This window comes from Aptenodytes forsteri, unplaced genomic scaffold (assembly GCF_000699145.1).
Source record: "Aptenodytes forsteri isolate BGI_AS27 unplaced genomic scaffold, ASM69914v1 Scaffold309, whole genome shotgun sequence".
NCBI lineage: Eukaryota > Metazoa > Chordata > Aves > Sphenisciformes > Spheniscidae > Aptenodytes > Aptenodytes forsteri.
Window position 1 is genome coordinate 2,080,536 of NW_008795857.1, and position 21,269 is coordinate 2,101,804.

Consider the following 21,269-nt stretch of genomic DNA (forward strand, 5'->3'; position numbering starts at 1 on the left):
TCTGTTACTTTTCTTCAGTTTTTGTTTGCTTTTACAGACAAGTGAAAATTCAAAATAATTATGTCCTCCATCATTTTTACCTCATTGTTTATAGCCGGTCAGCATGAAGCGTAAAATCTTAGAGCACTTAAAATATTTTTCAAGTTCAGAGCAGTTCACAGTAATTAACAAGAAATGGAATTAGAAATGTGGAAATAGATCTTTAGTATTTTTTTCTTTTGAGACAGAGCAGTACAAGGGAAATACATGATAGTCAACTGTGAGTTGCAATAGAAATTTTAAACATCGGATACCTGAAATTTTACTTTTAATATTAAGGGAAAAATAAAATGTTGTATTTATATTTCAGACATCAGCCCATCAAAGGGGTCTCACTTGAGAAAAATATGTCTCTGTATTCATAAATAGTGCAAGAAATTTTGGCATATATTAATAAGAAAAAAAAATGCTATTTTTGCATGTAAAAATAGCTCCTTCAAATTGTACTGACTTATCAGTAGTGGAATCTAGACCAACATAATTTAGGGGACTGCTTTTTGTTCGTTGCATTAAAAGCCCTCTCCTTTAGAACAAAATCAGGACCAAAAATCTCAAAATATATTGAATCATAACTTGAAAATTCCATTTAGTCAGCCATGGCTCCTGAGCTGTAGGTCAGCTGCAGCTGAGTCCCATGTTTCCTCCACGGTGTGCAGCTATACCACTGTCATTAAGCTTATCTACTGTTTGGTGGAAATCAGGTGGAAGTTAATGGTGAGCGTGGTGAATTAGAGAAAGATATTTGAACTAGACTTTTGTTAGGCACTTCTGCAAGTAGACATCAGAAGTGTGTGAAAAAAGATGATTGAGTCTGAATGTCATTTCAAGCTATGCCATTGCATAGCTACTATTGCTGTTCCACAGAAGCTTCTTGTACAGGCACAGTTCTAACAGAAAAGTTTGCTTTTACCAATGTGGTTTTGGGTGTTTTCATAGTAAATGAAGGCTTTACTACACTGATATAAGCACAGGTTCTCCTGCATACCCTTATCCAAGCTAGTAGTCTGATAGTTTAGTATAGTAGTATTCTCAGAATAAAAAAAGACTCATGGTATAACTGTATCCTTATATGAGCTTCTAACCACGATATAGTCTTCTCTGTTTGCAATTAATGAAGTCATATGTGAAATATTTCTAGATTCTTTAGCTGTAATGTATCAATGGTCACAATTCCTGACGTCTACAGTCTTTTAAGAGACTAAATAACATTCTTGCAAAAAATCATAAGCCAAAGAAAAAAGTATACAAAGGTAGTGAAAATAGTAATAAATATGATCAACTAATGATGATATTGAATAATGGGGTAAGTCAAGGCATCAAAAAGTCCTTCAGTTCTAACAGTTTAAATTCCATTGAATCTAGAATACATATCTTGAAGTGTATTCTTGTATTACTGAAGACAGCTGCTATGTAATTAAGAATTACTGTTAATTATATTTTGGTTCTATACAAAGTTGATCATGGAAAATATGTTATGCCTTATATATTAATTATCTCCCCATTTTTTTACTCTAGTGTTTTGGCAGGATATAATGGTACTATCTTTGCATATGGTCAGACGGGCAGTGGCAAAACTTTTACCATCACAGGAGGAGCAGAACGTTACAGTGATCGAGGCATCATTCCCAGGACTCTATCTTATATTTTTGATCAATTGCAGAAGGTATGGGACATTGTTTTCTGTTTATTTTTAACATCTGGTTTACAAATACTTAACTATATTGCAAAAGGCTGTTTTTATAATAGTGTTAGAGGAAGCCCTAAAATTAATGCTGAAGAAACTAACTTGACATGATACCTTATGCAAGAATACGTTGGTGATAGTTTTGGTTACCTGGTTTGTTGCAGTAAACTGAAAATAACGGGGTGTTTTTGTAGTTTTAAAAACCATGCTATTTTTAGTTGGTGCAACATACATTCAGAACACATAATTGGTTCTCCTTGTCTTAAGACTTATATTAGCTCCACTCTGGTTTTGTATTGAATGTATTGCATCACACACATCTCGTACAAAAATTGCTCTGATTCCTATGTAAACCAACAATGTTGTATAAAAGATGGAGCATTACTTTCACTCCTAAGTTACCTAATTTCTTTGTGCTTGACTGGTGCTCAAAAAAAACCCAAACCCATAAATAGTAAAATGAATATTAAGCATTTTTAAATATTCAGTTATTTTACCTAATGCCTTTATTTTACCTGATGTTACTTATCAGCTAGAATATATTCTAGAATGCTAATGCTAAATATCTCTAATTATGATGAAAAGCAATTTTTAAAGCCAGTAATGCAAATCCTTTAAGTATTTGAAAGAAAATAGATATCCATATTCATTTTCCTTCTCTACTGTTTTCCTTTTAACTACAATTATGCACTTGTATGGAATGTTTTTATGTGTATATGGTATTAGTAATGAAAGTCTGATTCACTGAATATAGTTGGATAGAAACATTGTTAGGCACATTTAACATAATTACACATGTATAACATATGAACAGGTACTGATGTAAATAGTAAAATGTCATGAATGTATTATTATTATTGTTATTGCTGTTATTAATTATTCCTAATGCATTCTTTCTAAAATGAAGAAAGAAAAAAGAAAAAAAAAATCCTTTGGTCTGTTTTTAAAACAGTATCAGTACCTAAACACTAGTTAACAGTGACTAGAAAAACACTTTCAAAGGTAGTAAGCTGTATTCTGAAAACCAGTTTTGCATGTTCTTTACATCTGAAACTTCTGGTGGAGAAATAGTCACTACACCCATATAAATATTGGTTTGGCTTCACCAAAAATTTGGGCAGTAGTAAGTACTGCCCAATATGATTTCTCTGTCTTTTCCCTTTTTCCTCATCTTACAGTATTCTGAGTCTTACAGTTCTGTCCCAGTTATTTCTTAATGCTTTTCTGTTCATTTCTTAAATACCACACAGAAGATTTTCCTGCCACTGACAGCTCAATGCAACTGTTGGTTGAATACCAAATTTGACATAGCTTATAGGGCAAACACGTCACTCCAGTGTAGTAACTGACCTAAACCAAAGAGCTACAAACTTACTTTTTAGGTGAATCCAGTGATGTAAAAATGAATGGCGTACTTCAACAACTCTAGCTGTGCCCTGCAGAAGTAGGGAGGAAAACAATACAAAGTCTTAAAATAGTTTTGAGATTACAAAAAGAAAAATACCTTGCAGAAGTCATAAGTGTAATTGTTGCACTTACAAATTAATCAAGCTGGTTTACAGATCATTGTACCCAACTGAATTTGAAGTCTTTTACTCTTTTACTTTGAATCAAAAAAAAAAAAGCAAGGTTGCTTCCTATGCAAAACAAAGCCATCATGCCTGGCAGAAAGAGAATTGGCAGAATTTGGGAGAAGGATAAAACTGACTGCAATTTAATTGTATGGTTCTTCTGGATGTACTGTGCCCCCAAAAAAGACACCCAAAACTTAACTTGGTGGCTTATTTATTTATTTTATGTACAGAAAACATGGCATCAGTTCAATTTTACAGAAGGTAATAGTGACATTTAAAATACAAGTGCACTGTAACGTCTCAACATCTAGGAACAATGATAGAAACAGAATAAATACAAGTTATAAAAAAACCCAACTTTAAAAGTCTTACCACACCTGAAACATTTCTTATTATCTCCTTACATTAATTTTTCTAATAAGTAAGTGGTAATTGTCAATGGAAATGCTTCAGAAACTCAAATAAGATGTCAGCAACAAAATTTATCATTGAATAGAGAAGTTAATTTTAAGTTAGTCATTCCAAATCATAAGTCTTGTGACTGACCTGCAGCCTACAGGTTGGAAATAAAGCCTAAGTAACATACCCTATTTTTTGCCACATATAAGGGGACTGTGAGAAACAACAATAACTAGCTGATGATATAGTGATTGGCATTCCAGGTATAAGAACTTTTTTCTAAAGGAGGATATGGGGGGATGTGTGTATGTGTGTTAGGTTATAACCAAAATATTGTAGAATTATTTCAATTTGACATTTGTATGCAATGAAATGAGTGAATAAGTGAAAGGATGCGCCAGAGTAAGCACACTGATGATTGTTCATTATGCTTACAAGAAATTTCATTTTCTTTTAGTATCTGTAATACTGATATGAGTCAATCTGAGTTCAATACTGAACATAGTCAATCATTCTGGTGCTTTTGTAACTATAGGAGGCAAAAGTTAAGAGAGGAAGAGAGGATCCTGGTGTAATATATGTTTTGTCTCTTCATTTACTCCATCAGGCCTATGACTCATTTAAGATTAATCTTCATATTTTAACAAAGCTATTTAATTAAACAAATTCAAATATTATTTGACATTAACATCAATTGTTACATTGTACTTTTATACTCTGTCATTCATCTAATACAGGGTACCAATTCTTACTCATAAGGGTATATGTCTCAGTCACATGAACATGCCCTGTTTGAGTAAGGGTTAACAATATTAAGTAATTACCTTGGCTCTTGCAAAATATGGCTTTGGCAGGTAAATGTACACGGCGTATTGCAGGTGCACAAAAGCTTGCTCTTGTGGGAATGGAAATGAAAAAAAACCCCATGTGATCGTGTTGCCTTAGACCTGCTGCACTCACACAACCCCATGGAGGACTTTTGTCGTGGAAAGTGAACAGGTTGATCTTGCAATTGCCAGCAACATACAGTGTCAACACACCAACATTCTTTTCTAGTGCTACTTATGTAATAAAAACAAAATAGGATGAAAAATAACTAGTTTATTTGCTGACTTCTCAGCACATAGTTTCTACAAAAATGTGTTTGTTTCCATTTTCAGACTGTGTTTGGGATCAAAAGCTCTACTTAGTTATGCATATAAGGATATTTCTGTCTCCCTGCTTACAAATCTTTGTGTTTGTTTTGTACATTTTCTTTCTTGGTGCATCTTAAAGCACCTATTCTTGGTGTTTTATCTTTTGACCTGCCTTTCTTTTCATACCTTTCCCTTGTTTCATTTCTTTTTATCTACAACTGTGCTTTGGAAAGTGCTGACATAGTGGAGAAGAGTCATCTGCCTCCTAACTCTAAGTAGGATGGAACAGGAGAAAGTGAATTCAGGGACACAAAATACAAGACTTTTGAAGCTCTTACTTGCACTGAGACAGTGCAATTTGAAACCAAGGAAACAAAACTTTTTACCCCAAATGAGAAGCAAATCAAGCCCTTTGTTTTTAATAACATCTCATTTTAATTTATTGGTCAGAAATTCTCCTATTTCCACAGCTTCCTGTTTGAACAGTTCCTTACTACATTTTTCCATCCATCGGTACTGTATCTTTTTAAATGGTGTCCCTTGAAATAGTGAACTGTCATTATCAATAAAAAAAACCCATGGGAAATAACTATTCAGTGAAAATGAAAAGTTTGTATCTCAAAGTATTTTGCAAAGCAACTGTAGTGTATTGGATTATTAAACTGCTACTGTGAGTGTGATATGAGTGCTTTCACAGTGGCTTCATCTGCTGAAAAGTAGTGACTAATTTTCTTTTATTTTGGAAATCATAGCCCATTATTTAGAGGTTTATGCTGTTTGGATTTGGCTTTGGGGCAGGAGAAAATTCTGTCTGCAAAACGCAGTTGTGTTAAGTTACATTTTGGCAATACATTCCAAAAAAAAAAAAAAAAGGATTACAGAGAACAGCCGACACCATATACAGTGCTTAAATGTTATGATGAAGAGAGTGGAAAGCAGTACATCACTGATGTTTCTAAATGAAGTAAATCTTTGATTTATTTTTGTTGCTGTTGTCCCTTGTTTGTTTGGTTTTTTTAAGCATAGTCTTTCTATCCATAATATGAGGGTTTACCTCTTTATAATAACATTCTTTTATTGTCATAGAACTGAAAAATGGCATGTTGCATGGTTCTGTAAGCAGGCTGCCATGTTCTAAGTGTATACAGACTTTTCTAGGTATAAGGAACCAGACTGAACTCATGGGCATAGTGGGGTTTTGGGGGGATTTTTGTTCTGGGTTTTTGTGCGTGTGTGTGTGTGTTTTGGTTGGGGGGGGGGGTGTTTTTTTTTTTTTTTCTTTTTTCTTCTTGGGCCTTTATACATATGGTAACAGAAAACATAAAAGTATCACGAATTGAAAATGTAAACCATACCCAGGAAAAGAAAAAGAGACAGAGTGAGGAAGCAACAGTAATGATAAATTTGTGTTCTGATCTAGCTCTGACTTCTCTTTATAGCTCTTCTTTTTTTCTATTTTGTTTTTCTTTTCTTATCCAGGATAGCAGTAAAGTGTATACAACTCATGTTTCCTACTTAGAAATCTACAATGAATGTGGTTATGATCTGCTGGACCCAAGACACGAGGCCTCCAAATTGGAAGATTTGCCGTAAGTAATAAAACTACAGAGAATCAAAAAAAAAACCAACAGAAATAATTTTCATGTGCCCTGTTGCATTGTTTGGCGACTTTTTTGAAACTCTGCTACTGTTCTCTGTTAATTAACTCAAAATACTTTGTTTTCTCAATTTTATCAACACTGTCTAAATTTTCTCTTATTCTGTATGTATAGAGGCTAGGGAAACTAGATGGGAGTAACTGCAGGTGAAAGTATTAAAAATGTATATTGAAATTATGCAGAAGAGATCTATTGCATCCACTGAAAACAAAAGAGAAGGTATACTTGTTTTTCTCATGACAGCCTGTCTCTTTATATAGTATGCATGCGCGTGTGTGTGGCAGAGACATATGTAACAGGCAGTATTTCCTTGCAACAGTAGGGAGAAAAACTCCCTGCTTCTACTTGGACCTTTTCCTTCAAGGATAATTATTTTTCTAGAATAAGCGATTATGAAATAAGGTAAGTAACAGATAGAAAAGGCTACAAGGAACTCCAAAGGACACTATATTTACTTCAGAATGGATAATAGTTTTCATTGATGACACTAGCACCTACTAATAGTTGGAGAAGGGTAGTAAATAAAGGTTTGTAGGTCATGAACACACAAGCCTGGTGAAGTTAAAGATCATAATTTATAGGAAATCCAAATCCTAGTTTCTAAGTTTCTTCTGAAAAAATAGTTTGTAGTCTGTGTTATTCTTAAAATAACTCAGCAAGCCCTAAATATGTCTAAATAAGTGAGTTGTTGACTGCTTGGATTTGCAAATGCCCTGAAATAATGCTAGAAACCATAAACTTTCTCACTCAACATGATGGTGACTGAAACATGTAAATAGCAATTAAATCACTGCTGATACAAGAGCAGGAAACGTACTGAAAACTGCCAATGGAGCAATAACAGAAAATTAATAGAATTTTATATCAAAATATAAATATATCAATATATATAATATATCAATTATGTTATTAACATATTAAAACCATTTTATTTATGTATTTTTAAAAGATCTTCCAAGTTGTGTTAAAATATAGCTTTAGTTTTCTACACAATATGTGGTATCTAGGACATATACCTACAAAAAACTTTCAAGATTGATCTTTATAAAACAAGCTAGTCTAGAGATAAGGAAGGCAGTAGACAAACTCAAAGTACGAGACTGGGCTGTAAGTTGTTCTCATTGCTTCACTTTCTTCATCTGTAAAATGGAATTAAATTTTATCACTTTATGATACATTGGTACTATAAGGACTGTATGTATTTACTGATGTCTTTCATGGTAAAGTTTAATAATTTAATTTATTATCTGCTTCCTGTGCTATGCAGAGAAAAATTTTAAATCCGAGACTAATTTGGATAATGAGTTAATTTTTGTGCCCATTTTTACAGGTGCAGATTTTTTTCTCAGTTCTGTTTAAAAAAATAGTCCATTACACTTTTATTCAGCTTATTAAAGTTAATGCTATTAAGTTATTCAAGTTTATTAAATCATTCATTTCATTTATTGTTATTTGCAATATTTTATTTGAACTCATCCCATTTATTCATTTTATTAAATTGAATTTATTCAATTGAACTAAACTGAATTTGATTAATATAATTGCAACTTTATTTGAAACAGTTATTTGGGGGTCATATGCCCTGGAAAATATGTCACTTTTTAAAACTAGATTCTGAATGTTTACTAAAAATGAATTTTAGAATCTCAAAATTGGTTTATGTATGGTGACTCAATGAAGCTAAAGAATAACTCCTTGTTATGTATTAGTCTATTTTAAAAAAGTAAAAGTTGACAGATAATTTGGTTGTGAATTAGGGATAAAGCACACTGGGATAATCATAATTACCTGTAAACTTATGTAGTGTATACTATTGCAGGATGTGTTTTAGTGAGATAATAAATTTTTCTCTGCAGAGTAACTAATCTTAATAAGTGCTTAATGGTCTTACTGTACATGGTTATTATTGTTTCCAGTACATCATTTGTCAAAAAAATATGTACTGTACACTAAAACTATACCTTCACCACTTATATTTAGCATTGTGTAAAAGTATTTAATTAATAAAATATTTTTGTTTATTTTTTAAGATAGTAATTTAGGATTCAAAATTTAAAAATATATAGTGGCATTCTGAGCTAAAAAGGGAGTGCAAGTTGCAGGAAAGCTGCATGATTAACTATATTTTAGTTACTTGGTTAATTTTTGTAAATGATAAAGTAAGTAGTAGTTACACTTACGTAAATAGTAATCACATATTTCAAAATATATCAGGTGTTTATTACCTAATATATATTTCATTTTTTTGAGATTTTTATGTGCTTAAGACCTTTTAAGGTTTTAGTGGTAGTAAGAAAATACAGAATAATCTAACTTCCTCAAGCTTGTTTGAAAGCATGTATTTAATAAGAATATTAAAAAGAACGTATTTTTTTGTACTTTAAAAGAGTAATATTATGCATAATTTCCTGTTGAACTCCACAGTGGATCGTCAAGGTTTTCAGCATCATACAAAGCCAAATGCAGGTTTTCTATGCTTGGGTAAATATTAGCAGTCTGTGCTGATATTCTCCAAGTATCTAAGATGGACAAGAAAAGTGTTGAAGAAATGTGTCATTTTAGAAGAGTAAGCAAAAGACTAGTTAGCCTCGTAAAGTATGCATATTGTTTTGGAAGAGTATTGTTATCCATATTCCTGCAAAAGAAGGGATGCAATCTGAATCAAAGATATGTACTTCTACCTAGTAAACTCTAATGACTTTACATTATCAGTTCAATGGAAGGAATAAACACAGAGTGATGGCATTCAGGTAATAGAAGTTATGAAAAGTGCACAACAGACTTGTTTATAGTACCTGAAAAATGAGACATTAAAATTGTGTTTGATGTTTAAGGCAAAGTGAATAATAAAAATTAAAAAAATTGACCATTACATCTGATCATTGCATGATCAGATTTGGAATCCCTGCTCCTGAAGTCAAGGTTTTGTGTGTAGCCATCCTTTGTATGTTCTGTAGACTATTAAATTTTCATCTTAATACTGCTTAATCATTTCATTAGAGTCTGCCAGATGAGAAGGGAAGAGGCTCTCACAAAAAATCACTACTTTTCTGGAAATAAATTCCTGACAAATGTGTGAATGTAGTTCATATAGCTATATATCTAAATGTCTGTCTCTATTTCTGTGTATATAGATCCATATATAGAATTACATAATTATTTATGTATGCATATGTAGAGATATGTATAAGTATACATATTTATATATGTATACATAAATATGTATCGTTTCTAATAAGTACAGATATTTATACATCAACTAAGTTTGGTTTTGAAATCCCATTGAACTTTTATTTTCACAGAAAAAAAACCAGTTTTCATGATGTTTAGTTGTAATGATATTACATGTAGCCCGTAAAAGATATAATTTGATATACCTTAATGCTTCATATACAATATGCCTCGGTTTACAACTGTAACTTGTTTTGCTTACGCAAAGCTGTTTTAATTTCATGACACTGTAACTGAAACACAGCATATGCAGATGCAAATACATCTGAAGAATCTTACTTGTTAGAATGCAAAAATTGAATTTAATATTGACAATCTAATTCTGGTTGTAGCTGTAGAGAGTTCTATGTTTATACAAGGAAGTTATGATTGTTTAATAGTAGAAATAGTATAATAGTATAGCAATAGCGTAAAACTATTGCTATAAAATATAGCTGGTAGAAGACTATTTGAATTCTTACTGCCATCTCTTGTTTTCATAAAAGATTTGCAGGACTGTTCAAATTAGGAACATTTTTCTGAACTCTTTATTTGCTCTGAGGTTGTGCAAGAGGCTTTCTCCTCTAACAGGTTCTCTGTTGTACAGTGTATTTGTAATTTATATAACTCCATGATACTGAATCAAACCAATGTCACTTTAATTATAATCTTAAACTTTAAATGTGTAAAATAATTTCAGCATACATTATATGTTGTTTATTCCCATGCAGATTTTATGTTGATTTGTTTCCTGAAAACTAGTAGGAAGAAGTCAGTGAAACTTTTCTAAGGTGACTTTTCTAAAGGCATCAGATGGGTAAATTAATTCAGTTCAGATTATTGCTGTGCTGTTCAAGGCAACTTTACTTTTTAATATCAAAGTGTTATTTAACAAACATTTTCTTGTGAGCGAGATTATTGCAGTTGCCTGCAAATTCTGACAGATCTTATGTGTTTTGTTTGTACATGAACCACCAATCTCATTGTTTCAGTTCTGACTCCTTGTTCTGCACTGTGGGGTGAGTGGCGAGAGAGAGCCGGTGCAGGGCTCTTTCCGGATCTCAGTAAGAAAGGCCCGACAACAAAGGGCTTAATAAGATAACTGCTTTAATAAGACAGAATAAGAAGAGGAATATAGATGGCAAGTAAATTTTACATCCCATCAGATGCTGGGCATCCCACGTTCATGCAGCATCGGATGGAGCCTGAATGGATTTCCCCACGGCGCGCTGCGTAAAGCAGCACAGATCCTGTCCGTGGAGAGATGCTCTCCCTTTTGGTCATTCGAGCTATTATGTAATTTCCTTACAAGAAAACAGCTCCACTTCTAAAAGGTGTTCTCATGAGAACTTCTTGCGGCATTTTTCGATAAAGGCAAGGCCACGCAGGTGGTGTGATGACCGGGTGGGAGCTGCCTGCAGGCTCTTCTGTTACAATGACCTAGCTGAATTTATCCTGCAGCCAAGGGGTCTGTGCAGCATGACACAGGCCTGGATGCCACGCTGTGCCTGCAGCACAGCACATGTATCAATACACTCCTATGTCCATGAAGTGTAGAACAAGCAAACTGTGTTTTTCTTGTCTCACATGTGGAATTCATTGGAGACAGTGGGAAGGATTTCCTATCACAACATGACGTGTTGGGAGAACAGTCTGCACCAATACTTACTCATCTCATAGTTCTGTCATGTCTCACAAGCTAAGGAGATTATGCTCTAGGTCTATACTTGAATGGAAAATCAAATCTCTGTGCTATTGAAAGCTGTGCTGGTGGCTGAGTAACTTTGTAACCTTGCCTCTTGAATCAACGTTTACTGTGTCCTCTGATGTGGTATTCAGGGAGCTATACTACAGAAGGATAATTTTTTTTGGATGATATATAAAATGATGATCTTGGTCATTCTTTCTTAAAACGGAAAGCTCCTTGCAACTTTACACAAAGATTAGCTATAGTTATCCATTAGTTTATTCTGTTCTGGACAGACTCCAAGATGCATGCTTGCTGCTTTTCTTTTTTTATCCTTTTCCTAAATTTATTATTGTCTGTATAGTCTCCTCCTCATGCTGATGTAGTATCACTATATTCTGCTAATGTATTGCCATAGAAGGTATGTATCCTCACATATTATTTGTTTACATCATTATGATTAATTTTTAAATTTTTATAAAGTTTTTGAGATTATTTTAGATTTCTTCAATTCTAAGCCCTAGAGACAGGTATAATCATAGGAAACTTGATTTTTAAAATTGTCACTTGTTTTCCAAAATCTTTTAAGTTTTTTTATTTATTTATATTACACAAATTAATGAGATGGTATTAATTAATCAAAGGAAGCTTTAACTTCATTGTTTGCCAGTAACAGGAATTTCATAAATGAAAGCATTCAATGTGAAAGGTGCTTTTGCATTAATGGCAGCTCAGTTGATGCAGGAAAGGGCCTGAGTCAATAACAGTATAAAAAAGGCTGATCCCATCCTACAGGTTTCCTAGTCAGCTACAGATTCCATCCATTAAGCCAAACGGAAAAGATTCTTTGTTTATAAAGAAAACAAAACCTTGTCTCTGCCTTCTTTCAGTCATTATGGATAACGTAACAGAGCTTTTCCACTCCAAGATCCAAGTTAGGGTTATGAAATTTAAAGATTTCACTGATATAGAGAATGTTCCATAGAAAACTATTATCATATTATACAATAACTTTATAACACTATAAAATAAATCATTTTGTTGTCATTTTGGCACATGTCTTTCTGAGGAAGTTTTGACAGATGCCTCTCAAGATGTGTAAATTTAGACTTTCATCTGGAAATCCTCTTAATAGCTGCAAGACCACTGTATGGGAGGCTGTCACTGGTTTGTGACATCCCCACTGTCACCTTTCTGATATAATAATAATCATCCAGAGCTTTTCATCCAAACTAGTATCTTCGTTGTCTGGAAATTATTTATAACCATTGGTCAAAATGTAGTCTGAAAAGATTCTTAAAACTTTAAATATTATGCCGTGTGCGTAGTAAAACAACATAGTTTTCCTAAATTATAAAAAGAGGTAGATGATACTTAGTGTGTAATTTGAAAATATTAAAATTAGTCAAAGCATCATACTGTAATCAGAACCACTCTGGGCTTTAGCGTGTGATGCGCACACGGATGGAATTGTGGACAGAATACAACTTGACATTATCAAAACATTGTTATGTGAGAGCAGAATTATGCTTTTGGGTTTATGCTCTGAATGGGGGAAGCAGAGCTTCATGACTGTACTAGTGCTGTCTTTACCCTACCACACAAAAATAAGGCTGTAAGTGGGAGGAGATCATACTTGGAAAAACAATTGTTATGGCTAAATGCTAAAGAAGCATTGTGTGTACTTTTACTTTTTTTTTTTCTTAAAAACAGTGAGTGTATTGCAATGTGTTCAGATTATTTCTGTATATCCATTCCAATGTTTGACCATCAGAGGGTGAACTACTTTTCTAATACTTAAGAGTAATACTATGGAATGCTGCTTAGCTGCTCGATTTGATTCTGTCAGTTTTGGGGAAAAAAAAGACAAGCAAAGCAGAACAAAACCCAACCTGTGTGGTTTTGAAGCAGCTTGGAGTAATTAGCATGCAAGAACTACCTAGAGGTAAAAACTCAAGCCCCATACTCCCTCTTGTGGTTAACCTTGAAGAATATGAAAAATATATATATACACACACACACACATATATATATGTGTATATGTATATATATAAAGTATTAGCTATACTTACAGGGAATTTTTTTTTTTTAAAAAAACCTTCTAACTTTTTTAAAAGTTCTAATTTGCTTGTTGTAAGTTGTCTCAGAACATGTCATTCACATGTCATTCACCCTGAAGGACATGTCATTCATCCTCAGAATTTAGTGTACTTCAATTTTAACAGAGTCTTCACTCTGGGAGTTTTCAAAATCCAGTGATGCAACTACTTGGCTTCCATGTTGGATACTATAGAATGTCCTAACTGAGGAGACCCTAACGGCTACTCAGTAAAGCCAATGAAGTTTAACTCTCAGTAACCTGATCAAAAGAAAAAATTCTTATGTAAAAGGGCTATTTAAAGAAGTGAAAAGGAGTTTCAGTAATATTTAGTAGCTCTCCTGGAGTTTTTGCCATATCCTTGCTACTTCCATCTAACTTCCTTTTTCTGAACTTTAAGGCTTAAAGAAGTACAACTAAGAGCATTTCTAACCTCAGTGGAAATAAATAAAATCATTCCACTTGCTTGCTTTTAATTTAAGAAAGGGATCATTTACACTTGTAGTTCTTACCATTTGAGAAGAATGAAAAGAGAAATAATCTTGACAAATGCAAGGTTATTAGAAACATGTTGGCTACAGATGTGTTGATTCTGAAATGTTGCATGTCTGTTTGTTCATCAAGATTATGGTATGCTTTATGTATCATTTGTGCTTAAATAGCTGTGGTAATGGCAAACAAACACCCACTTATTATTTGTTTGTGATGATTCATCTAACCTCTTGCTCTTGAGATTTTACTTGGCAAACAAACCCACTTATTATTTGTTTGTGATGATTCATCTAACCTCTTGCTCTTGAGATTTTACTATATCTCTCTAAAAAAAAAAATCCCAAAGCTTTTTCTAATAGTTATAGATTTTATATATTCCTTTTCTATGTGGAGGTTTATAATAAAGGAATAAAAAAGAGGTTACAGAGAGTTAAAAAAAAATTCAGCACTTCCTTTAATGTGCATTTACTCTTCATGTTTTTAGTTCTTTTATTACAAATGCTTTTGGGGTTTAGATATCAACTTTTAGACACAATTGAAATGAAAGTATGGAACAAAGATCACCTTACAACAATTCTGGTTTTCACTTTGAGGGTTTTTTTCTGTGTAGGAAAGTGACGATAATGGAAGACCCTGATCAGAACATTCATCTGAAAAACTTGTCTCTTCAGCAAGCAACGAATGAAGAGGAAGCCTTAAACCTACTCTTCTTGGGAGACACCAACAGAATGATTGCTGAGGTGAGAGTTATAATGGTCATAAACTGCTCCACGTAAGATGTATCTTTTGGAAGTCCTTGGAGATAAATGACTAAGTATCTTCTTTCTGAGTGTATTTCCACAGTAAAATTAAATAAGTATTTGATGATAGCTTTCACTTTGCAAAGAGCTTTCTGTTTTTCCTTAGTGAATCTGATTGGTGGTTGTCGATGTCATAACTTACTGCAAATAAAATAAGTAAGAAAAAAAGTTTTTCTCATAAACTATAGACTGACTTTTGAATGTAGCATGTATCAACATACATAAACATTTAAAGATTAGAAAACATGGCCTTGCAAAGCATTGTCAAACATTCCCACAGAAGTACTAAATTGCCTTTGAAGTAGTTACAGTAGGAGTTAGCAGTCCCCTCTTTTTTTTCTTCTTATTGCATAAGCATGTGGTGTTATGTGTAAAAAAAAAAAAAAAACAAATGGTAGTGCAAAGCACATTCAAAATAAATACTTGCCAATATGCAAAGACAAGGGTGTTTTTACTGATTCTGGAAAATTCAAATGAAATGTTTCCATATCCAAAATTTGTAGGGTTTTTTTTCCTTATCTTCATACTTGGAAATGGAATGTAAATTTAAAAAGTGTATTGTATAATGTGAGCACTGTCAATGTGTCTTTACTACAACACAGCTAATTCTACTTTAGGAATCTGTGGGTTTTCTTCCTCTGTCTGACCAAAAAGATGTATAATAAATCAATGACAAGAAAGACATTTAAAGTATATGAAATAGTCAAGTAGCTTTCTGTTACTGCTGGCTGACCTCGTACACCTGGGCACAGGGGAAGAAGCGTTTGATTACAAAATGTAAATAGGCAAAAAACTGATTTGTTCTCTCTTTCTCAAGGGAGAATATTTTAGCAGTGACATTTTGAGAGGCAGAAAGATGTTAAGGCAAGAGATAATCAAGCTGTGCTGAAGGGCTGTTAGTAAATATGAATACTGAGGCAAGGAACTGTTTGATGATATTGAAATGGAAAAATTGATACAATTTAGAGAAGAGGAACTTGAAAAAGTGTTATAGAGGAGACAAAAAGACGACATTGAGTTTAGAAGCCTGAAAACCTATCGTGATAGTTGGTGATGAAAACAGAAAAAGGAAGTTCATTGCATGGAGAAAGATCTTCAGGAAATCTCTGGTTTAGAAGCGCTGTGTATGAAAATGAGAGAGAATATTTAAAGAATGGTGTGCTGCTGGCTGACAGGGTCATAAATCAGCAATTGTAAAGGGCAATAGTGTTACATATTTGGAAAATGTTACCTAACGAGAAAATATATCCCAAACACTGAAAGTCATGAACAAATAGCAGGACTAATGAAGATGGTAATCATTAAAGGTCAAGATAAAGTAATGCTTAGTAAAACTAAAAGAATATTCTTAATGGGTCAGACCAAAGATATGTCTGCTCCAGTTTCCTGTTTTGAACAATGGCCAACAGCAAATATACAGAGAAGAGTAAAAGATAAACCAAGTAAATAATGATACTTTAAAAAAAAAAAAATCTCCTAATCTTCATTAGTTTGTGTTTCAGACTATTTATAGCTAATAACTTTTGTTGTATTTTTTCTTTATATGAATTTGCGCAGATGCTTTTTTTTTAACCTTGGCAAATTTTTATCATGAAATCTCGTGTGACACAAAGTTCCATGACTTAACTGCATTGTGTGAAGAAAAATCTCCTTTATCTTATTTTTTAATCTACAACTTGGTAGTTTTATTTGGGGCATGCTAGTACTTGCTAGAAAACATAAGAGGAGACATGGGAATGTGTGGGACCCCAGTAGTAGAGAATTCACTAATCTGAGTGACTTGGGTTAGCAAATGCTATGCCATTGTCACTTTTGCTGCTTTTGCCACAGCGAGAGGGTTTTTTGTTATATAAACACTATAAAGTTATTGTTTCGTTGGTCTTTAATGAAGAGTACTTAAAAGAAAAAAATGCAGAGAATACTTGCTTGGAATAACGGCCACTCATTGCAGCAATATTTACTTTGCTTAGTCTGAATGCTAATATGATTGCAAAAACTTCAAATGAGGTGGATTTCATTGTAGACATTTTATTTATCTAGTTACCTCATACACTGTTCCTTTGCAATTGCAGCAGGTACGTTGCAGTACAGTTCAGTGAGCTTACTGAGTGCTGCTTCCTCTTAGGTGTTACAGAATTTATCACCCATTATCATTTGGCATTTTTGGCTTTAGGTAACTGTGGTAATTCATATGATGACTTATCAGAATGAGAAAATAGTGTTTGCAGATATGAGGGATTAATGTAGAGGTCTAGGGAAAAGGACTTATGACATCAACCATAACTTCTTCTCCAGAGATCCATATTTTTAAACCTTAAGTGAATTATGGTAACACTTCCTGACCTCAAAAAAGATTAGGACCCTATTTAAGTAAACTTTAAAGGAAAAGACACAAGATGAATAAACCTAAATAGAAAAGAAAGTAAAAGAAATGCTTGATTCATCTGTTTTAATGATGATGAGTTTGTCTGTAGAAGCACTAAGATGGCTGTCATGGATCACATATGAAATCTGTGGCCTCTAAAATTGCAATCTAATGCTTTACCCCTGAGATAACCCTTCTTTGAAGAGTTGCGGGACCATTTTGAAAATAAGAATGACAATTTAATTTCTGCAATGCCTCTGCTAGTGGAGTCAAACTTGTGATTTGAGGGCTGCATTTTGCCCTCACCACTGACTATGCTAAAAAGAAAGGGATCACAATATTAAATGTATTCTATAGGCTACATTCATTCATTCATTCATTAAATGTCAGAACCTAAGGGAACGTTTATAACCAAATACTTCTTTCCCACACGTAACTGTATAGCTCATGAGAAGGAAAAAAGAGGAAGCTGATCTAATTTGTGCAGGATTGGTTTATAGGTCAGTTATAGGACCAATCCTTTGCTCTAGTTTTGACATATACTACAAGTTGCGGAAATGGTAAGATGGAAGACATCTGTGCACAAACACTTCATAATGTAAAAATCAAAATAGGAAGTTTTTGTCTCTTATATACTGCCAGGGAGAAATAGGCAGAGAACAAACCCAAAAAACTGATTCTTTTGTTGGCATCTCTTCCAACTCTAAGGGCTATAAAACATGGTTTCTTGTTACATTTGAATGCATAAGAATCTCGGCAACAGGTTATAAAAAGAAAAATCTGAATTTATTCTTTATATTTTAATTTTTTAAGCCAAACTTATGATTTAGATGTCTCATACATGCAAACAAAGGATTCCAAAACCTAATTTGCACATATGACACAGGTGGTAGCAGCATCATCTGAAAAAGCTCATGTACAGAAATAGGTGTTTGGCCATTTAGGTAGTGTTCACAAACCATTTTATTTTGGTAGATATGCTATCAATATGTCTTCAGCGGAAGTGGTCTTTTCTAAATTCTTGTGATGGGAATCACTTGTGATCGCTGTCCTTTGAAATAATATGCCTGAACCTCTGTGATTTAGAGAATTCTTAGTACTTTTTTAGTATTTCTCTTAAAATAGCAGAGTAAGGTAGACCCGGTAGCCTCCCAAGGGCATGCATTGATTTCAAAACTCTAAAATCTTTATGTGAGATTGATGTGTCTGAACACTGCAGTTGCATGTACAGTTAGCATTTCTTTTTCCTCTAACGAAAAATTACTTCATTGTAATGAGGAAGGAATTGTTTTACTGCATGGTTTTATACATTTAATACTCCATTGTTTAAATTTGGAAGACAGTGCATACTACACAGTATTTGTTCCATCATTTAAAATGTTTGAAGTACACATGGAGCAAGCAGTAAGCTTTTGGCAATGTTTAAATATGTTTATTTCAAGAAAGAATGAAACTTTTAAACATTTAAAGGTAGTTGTGGGGACTGACTTGTGGCCTCTGAATCGGACTCATTCCCTTTATATTTATTTTTATTGTCCATTAGTATTCTTTTGAATATATTTGGGCAGCCACTGGTAGTGTTTGAATGCATTTTTTCTTGGATGAAATAGGAAAAATAGGATTTGAATGTGTGAACATAAGAGATTAAATGACACTTTTGCCAAGAAGGCATGTTACCGTGTTAGAGCTGCATTCCAGAATGAATTACAACTTTCTGCTTTCCTAGGTTCCTCACATTGGTGTCAATTGTTGCTTTATTTCCACTGTAACAAACCTGTTCTATAGTATCATTAGCACCAAATGGCATCATCTTTTTTATTTCCATGTGTGGTAAAACAATCACTGGTCATACGTACGACTTTGAATAGTCCTTAAAGTGCTTTGGGATTTATATGGATAAAAGGCACTGTATAACATAAAGTTTAATAATATCCTCACCAGGGAATATTAATTACTTTAAAAGTTACCTTAGTTACCATGGTCTAACTGTGAAACTGTACTTGTAGTAAATATGTAAAGGTAAAGTATTGCTTTTAGAAATCAGGGAAGTGTCAGATTGCACCTATTTGATCCTTATATTTTCATAGCAATAAATTTGCTATTTCAACTGTGTCAAGTGTACCTAAGTACACCTGAAGAGCCCACTCACTTGTACCATATTAATCAGAAAGGAAACTAAAGATATATTAAGGTCTCACTCATCTACCAGATATAAAGGCAGGAATCTCCTATTCTTCAACTTACATACCCTTCCATACAGCATGGTTCTGTTGGCACTGGTGGCGTTTATATTAATTAGACAGATACGTCCACTGTTTTTCAACAAAGAATCTCTGCTCCTTCAGCCTTGCAGAGACTTATGATGTTCTGTGCTATAAACCGACAGTGTGAAAACACCAGAATATTCTAAGGATGAGTTTCAACCAGAGAAAGAAACTGTGTTATATTGCTTTATTATCATTCTTGTAGGACACAATGGCTCTTTTCTTACCATCTGAACTGTGAAATGACAGAAGCTGTCAGAACTTCTTCCTACAGGTATCCATCTGATTGTAGCTTGAGATTGGAGAAAATCAATTTGATATCAGCCTTGGATGCTATCAGTGCTTTTCTCTTTTCCCTTGCCCTTCTTCAAAAAGTTCAGAAGTGAAAAAAACTTAGCAGGAAAAAGAATCCTCCTTAAAACAAAATTTTGTACCTTTTCACTGAGACATTCTCTCAAAACAAAAAAAAAAAGGAGCATTCAGAATCAGCCTTTCTTCATTTATGCCTTGGCTAGTCACTAATTCACTCATACAGGCAAATCATGTTCTTCTGATGTCTAAATATTTTGATTCAAAGAAGAAAAGATTCCACTGGAGCTGTATAAACTGCCAAGTGGAGATGGTTTGCAATATGGGCTGAACGACTGCATTTATCACCTGTGAAATCTTTTTGTCCCAGCTGTCCTGAACTCTTTTCTGTATTTTCTCTCTCTGAGTGTATTTGTGTATTTGGCAGCCATAATCAACACATTAGTCTTCCAGATAGTAGCAGCTTCTGTTAGTCTAATGGTGATTTTCAAACAGCTTTTCATATGTTTTTTTATTTAAGAAACTTTCTCCTTCTTAGGTCCTCAATTATTAAGAACTCTATTTAGACCTGTAGCATCCTATTTCTCGCTATTCTTCTTAGTGAAAACATCTATAATAGCAGCTGCAACAAATAAAGGATTTGGGAAATACATAAATTCTTGTATAGGGAGGAACTCCTACAGTGTTTTGTTGATTTAAGATAGATAACAATTAGATTAAGATGGATAACTTAGGCTCCAGCAAGTTTTTGGACCTTTCATGACCTTGTATTCCTTGACAGAAACATCTGACTTGGATGCTTCTTGCAATATGGCTGTGCTGCAGGTTCTCATTTAAGTAGAAACCATCTTCTTGCAACCATTGTATGAATAGATGTAATGGTTTAAATCACAAAGCTTCTATAGTTTATTTAATTTCAGCAAACAGGTATATCCTGGTCCTGGAGAAAAAGGAGACTGGGTTGTATGACTTGAAATATCTCTTGTACATATTTTCTAAGATCAAACAAAACACTGATGCTTTACCAAATCATGATCTTGAAAGAAATGTTATTGAATTCCTCTTTTACCATGCCACAAATGGGCAGCAACAGATGACCTGGCATTAATTCCTTTGCAGTGTTTATGTGCTATCACAAAGCATCTGAAGTCTGCTTATGTGGTTTATGATGTCACTGAATTCCTGGAAAAAATTATTTCTTTGTAAGTAGCTGCAGCTCATCAGTTGTTCTATATATATCTTTCACAATAGCAAACATCTGCTGAGAGCCAGGCCACTCCTCTCTTTCTTTTTTTTTTCCTTCATCACATGAAATTAGTGTGAGGATGATTTCATATACATATGGTTTGAATACTGCTAACAAAGCCAAAATGAACTCTGAAAGCCACTAAAGGAACCTTTTAGTAGGCTCTGAGACACTGTCCAGAAAATTTTGTTTGTTTGTTTTCCGTTTTCAGACTTTCTGAACAGCTGAATGGTGATACTCAGAAGTTGCGTATGTAAGTGTCGTGGTTTAACCTCAGTTGGCAACTGAGCACCACACAGCCGCTCACT

General features: G+C 33.6%; 1 protein-coding gene across 1 annotated transcript in view; it reads left to right on the forward strand.

The window, feature by feature from the left end:
• Positions 1–21,269, forward strand: part of KIF6 (kinesin family member 6) — a 209,533-nt gene that overhangs the window by 51,790 nt on the left and 136,474 nt on the right. The window contains exons 5-7 of the mRNA XM_009283804.2: positions 1,555–1,702; positions 6,312–6,421; positions 14,588–14,717. Coding sequence (XP_009282079.2) covers positions 1,555–1,702; positions 6,312–6,421; positions 14,588–14,717 — 388 coding nt within the window. The remainder of the gene's footprint in view (positions 1–1,554; positions 1,703–6,311; positions 6,422–14,587; positions 14,718–21,269) is intronic.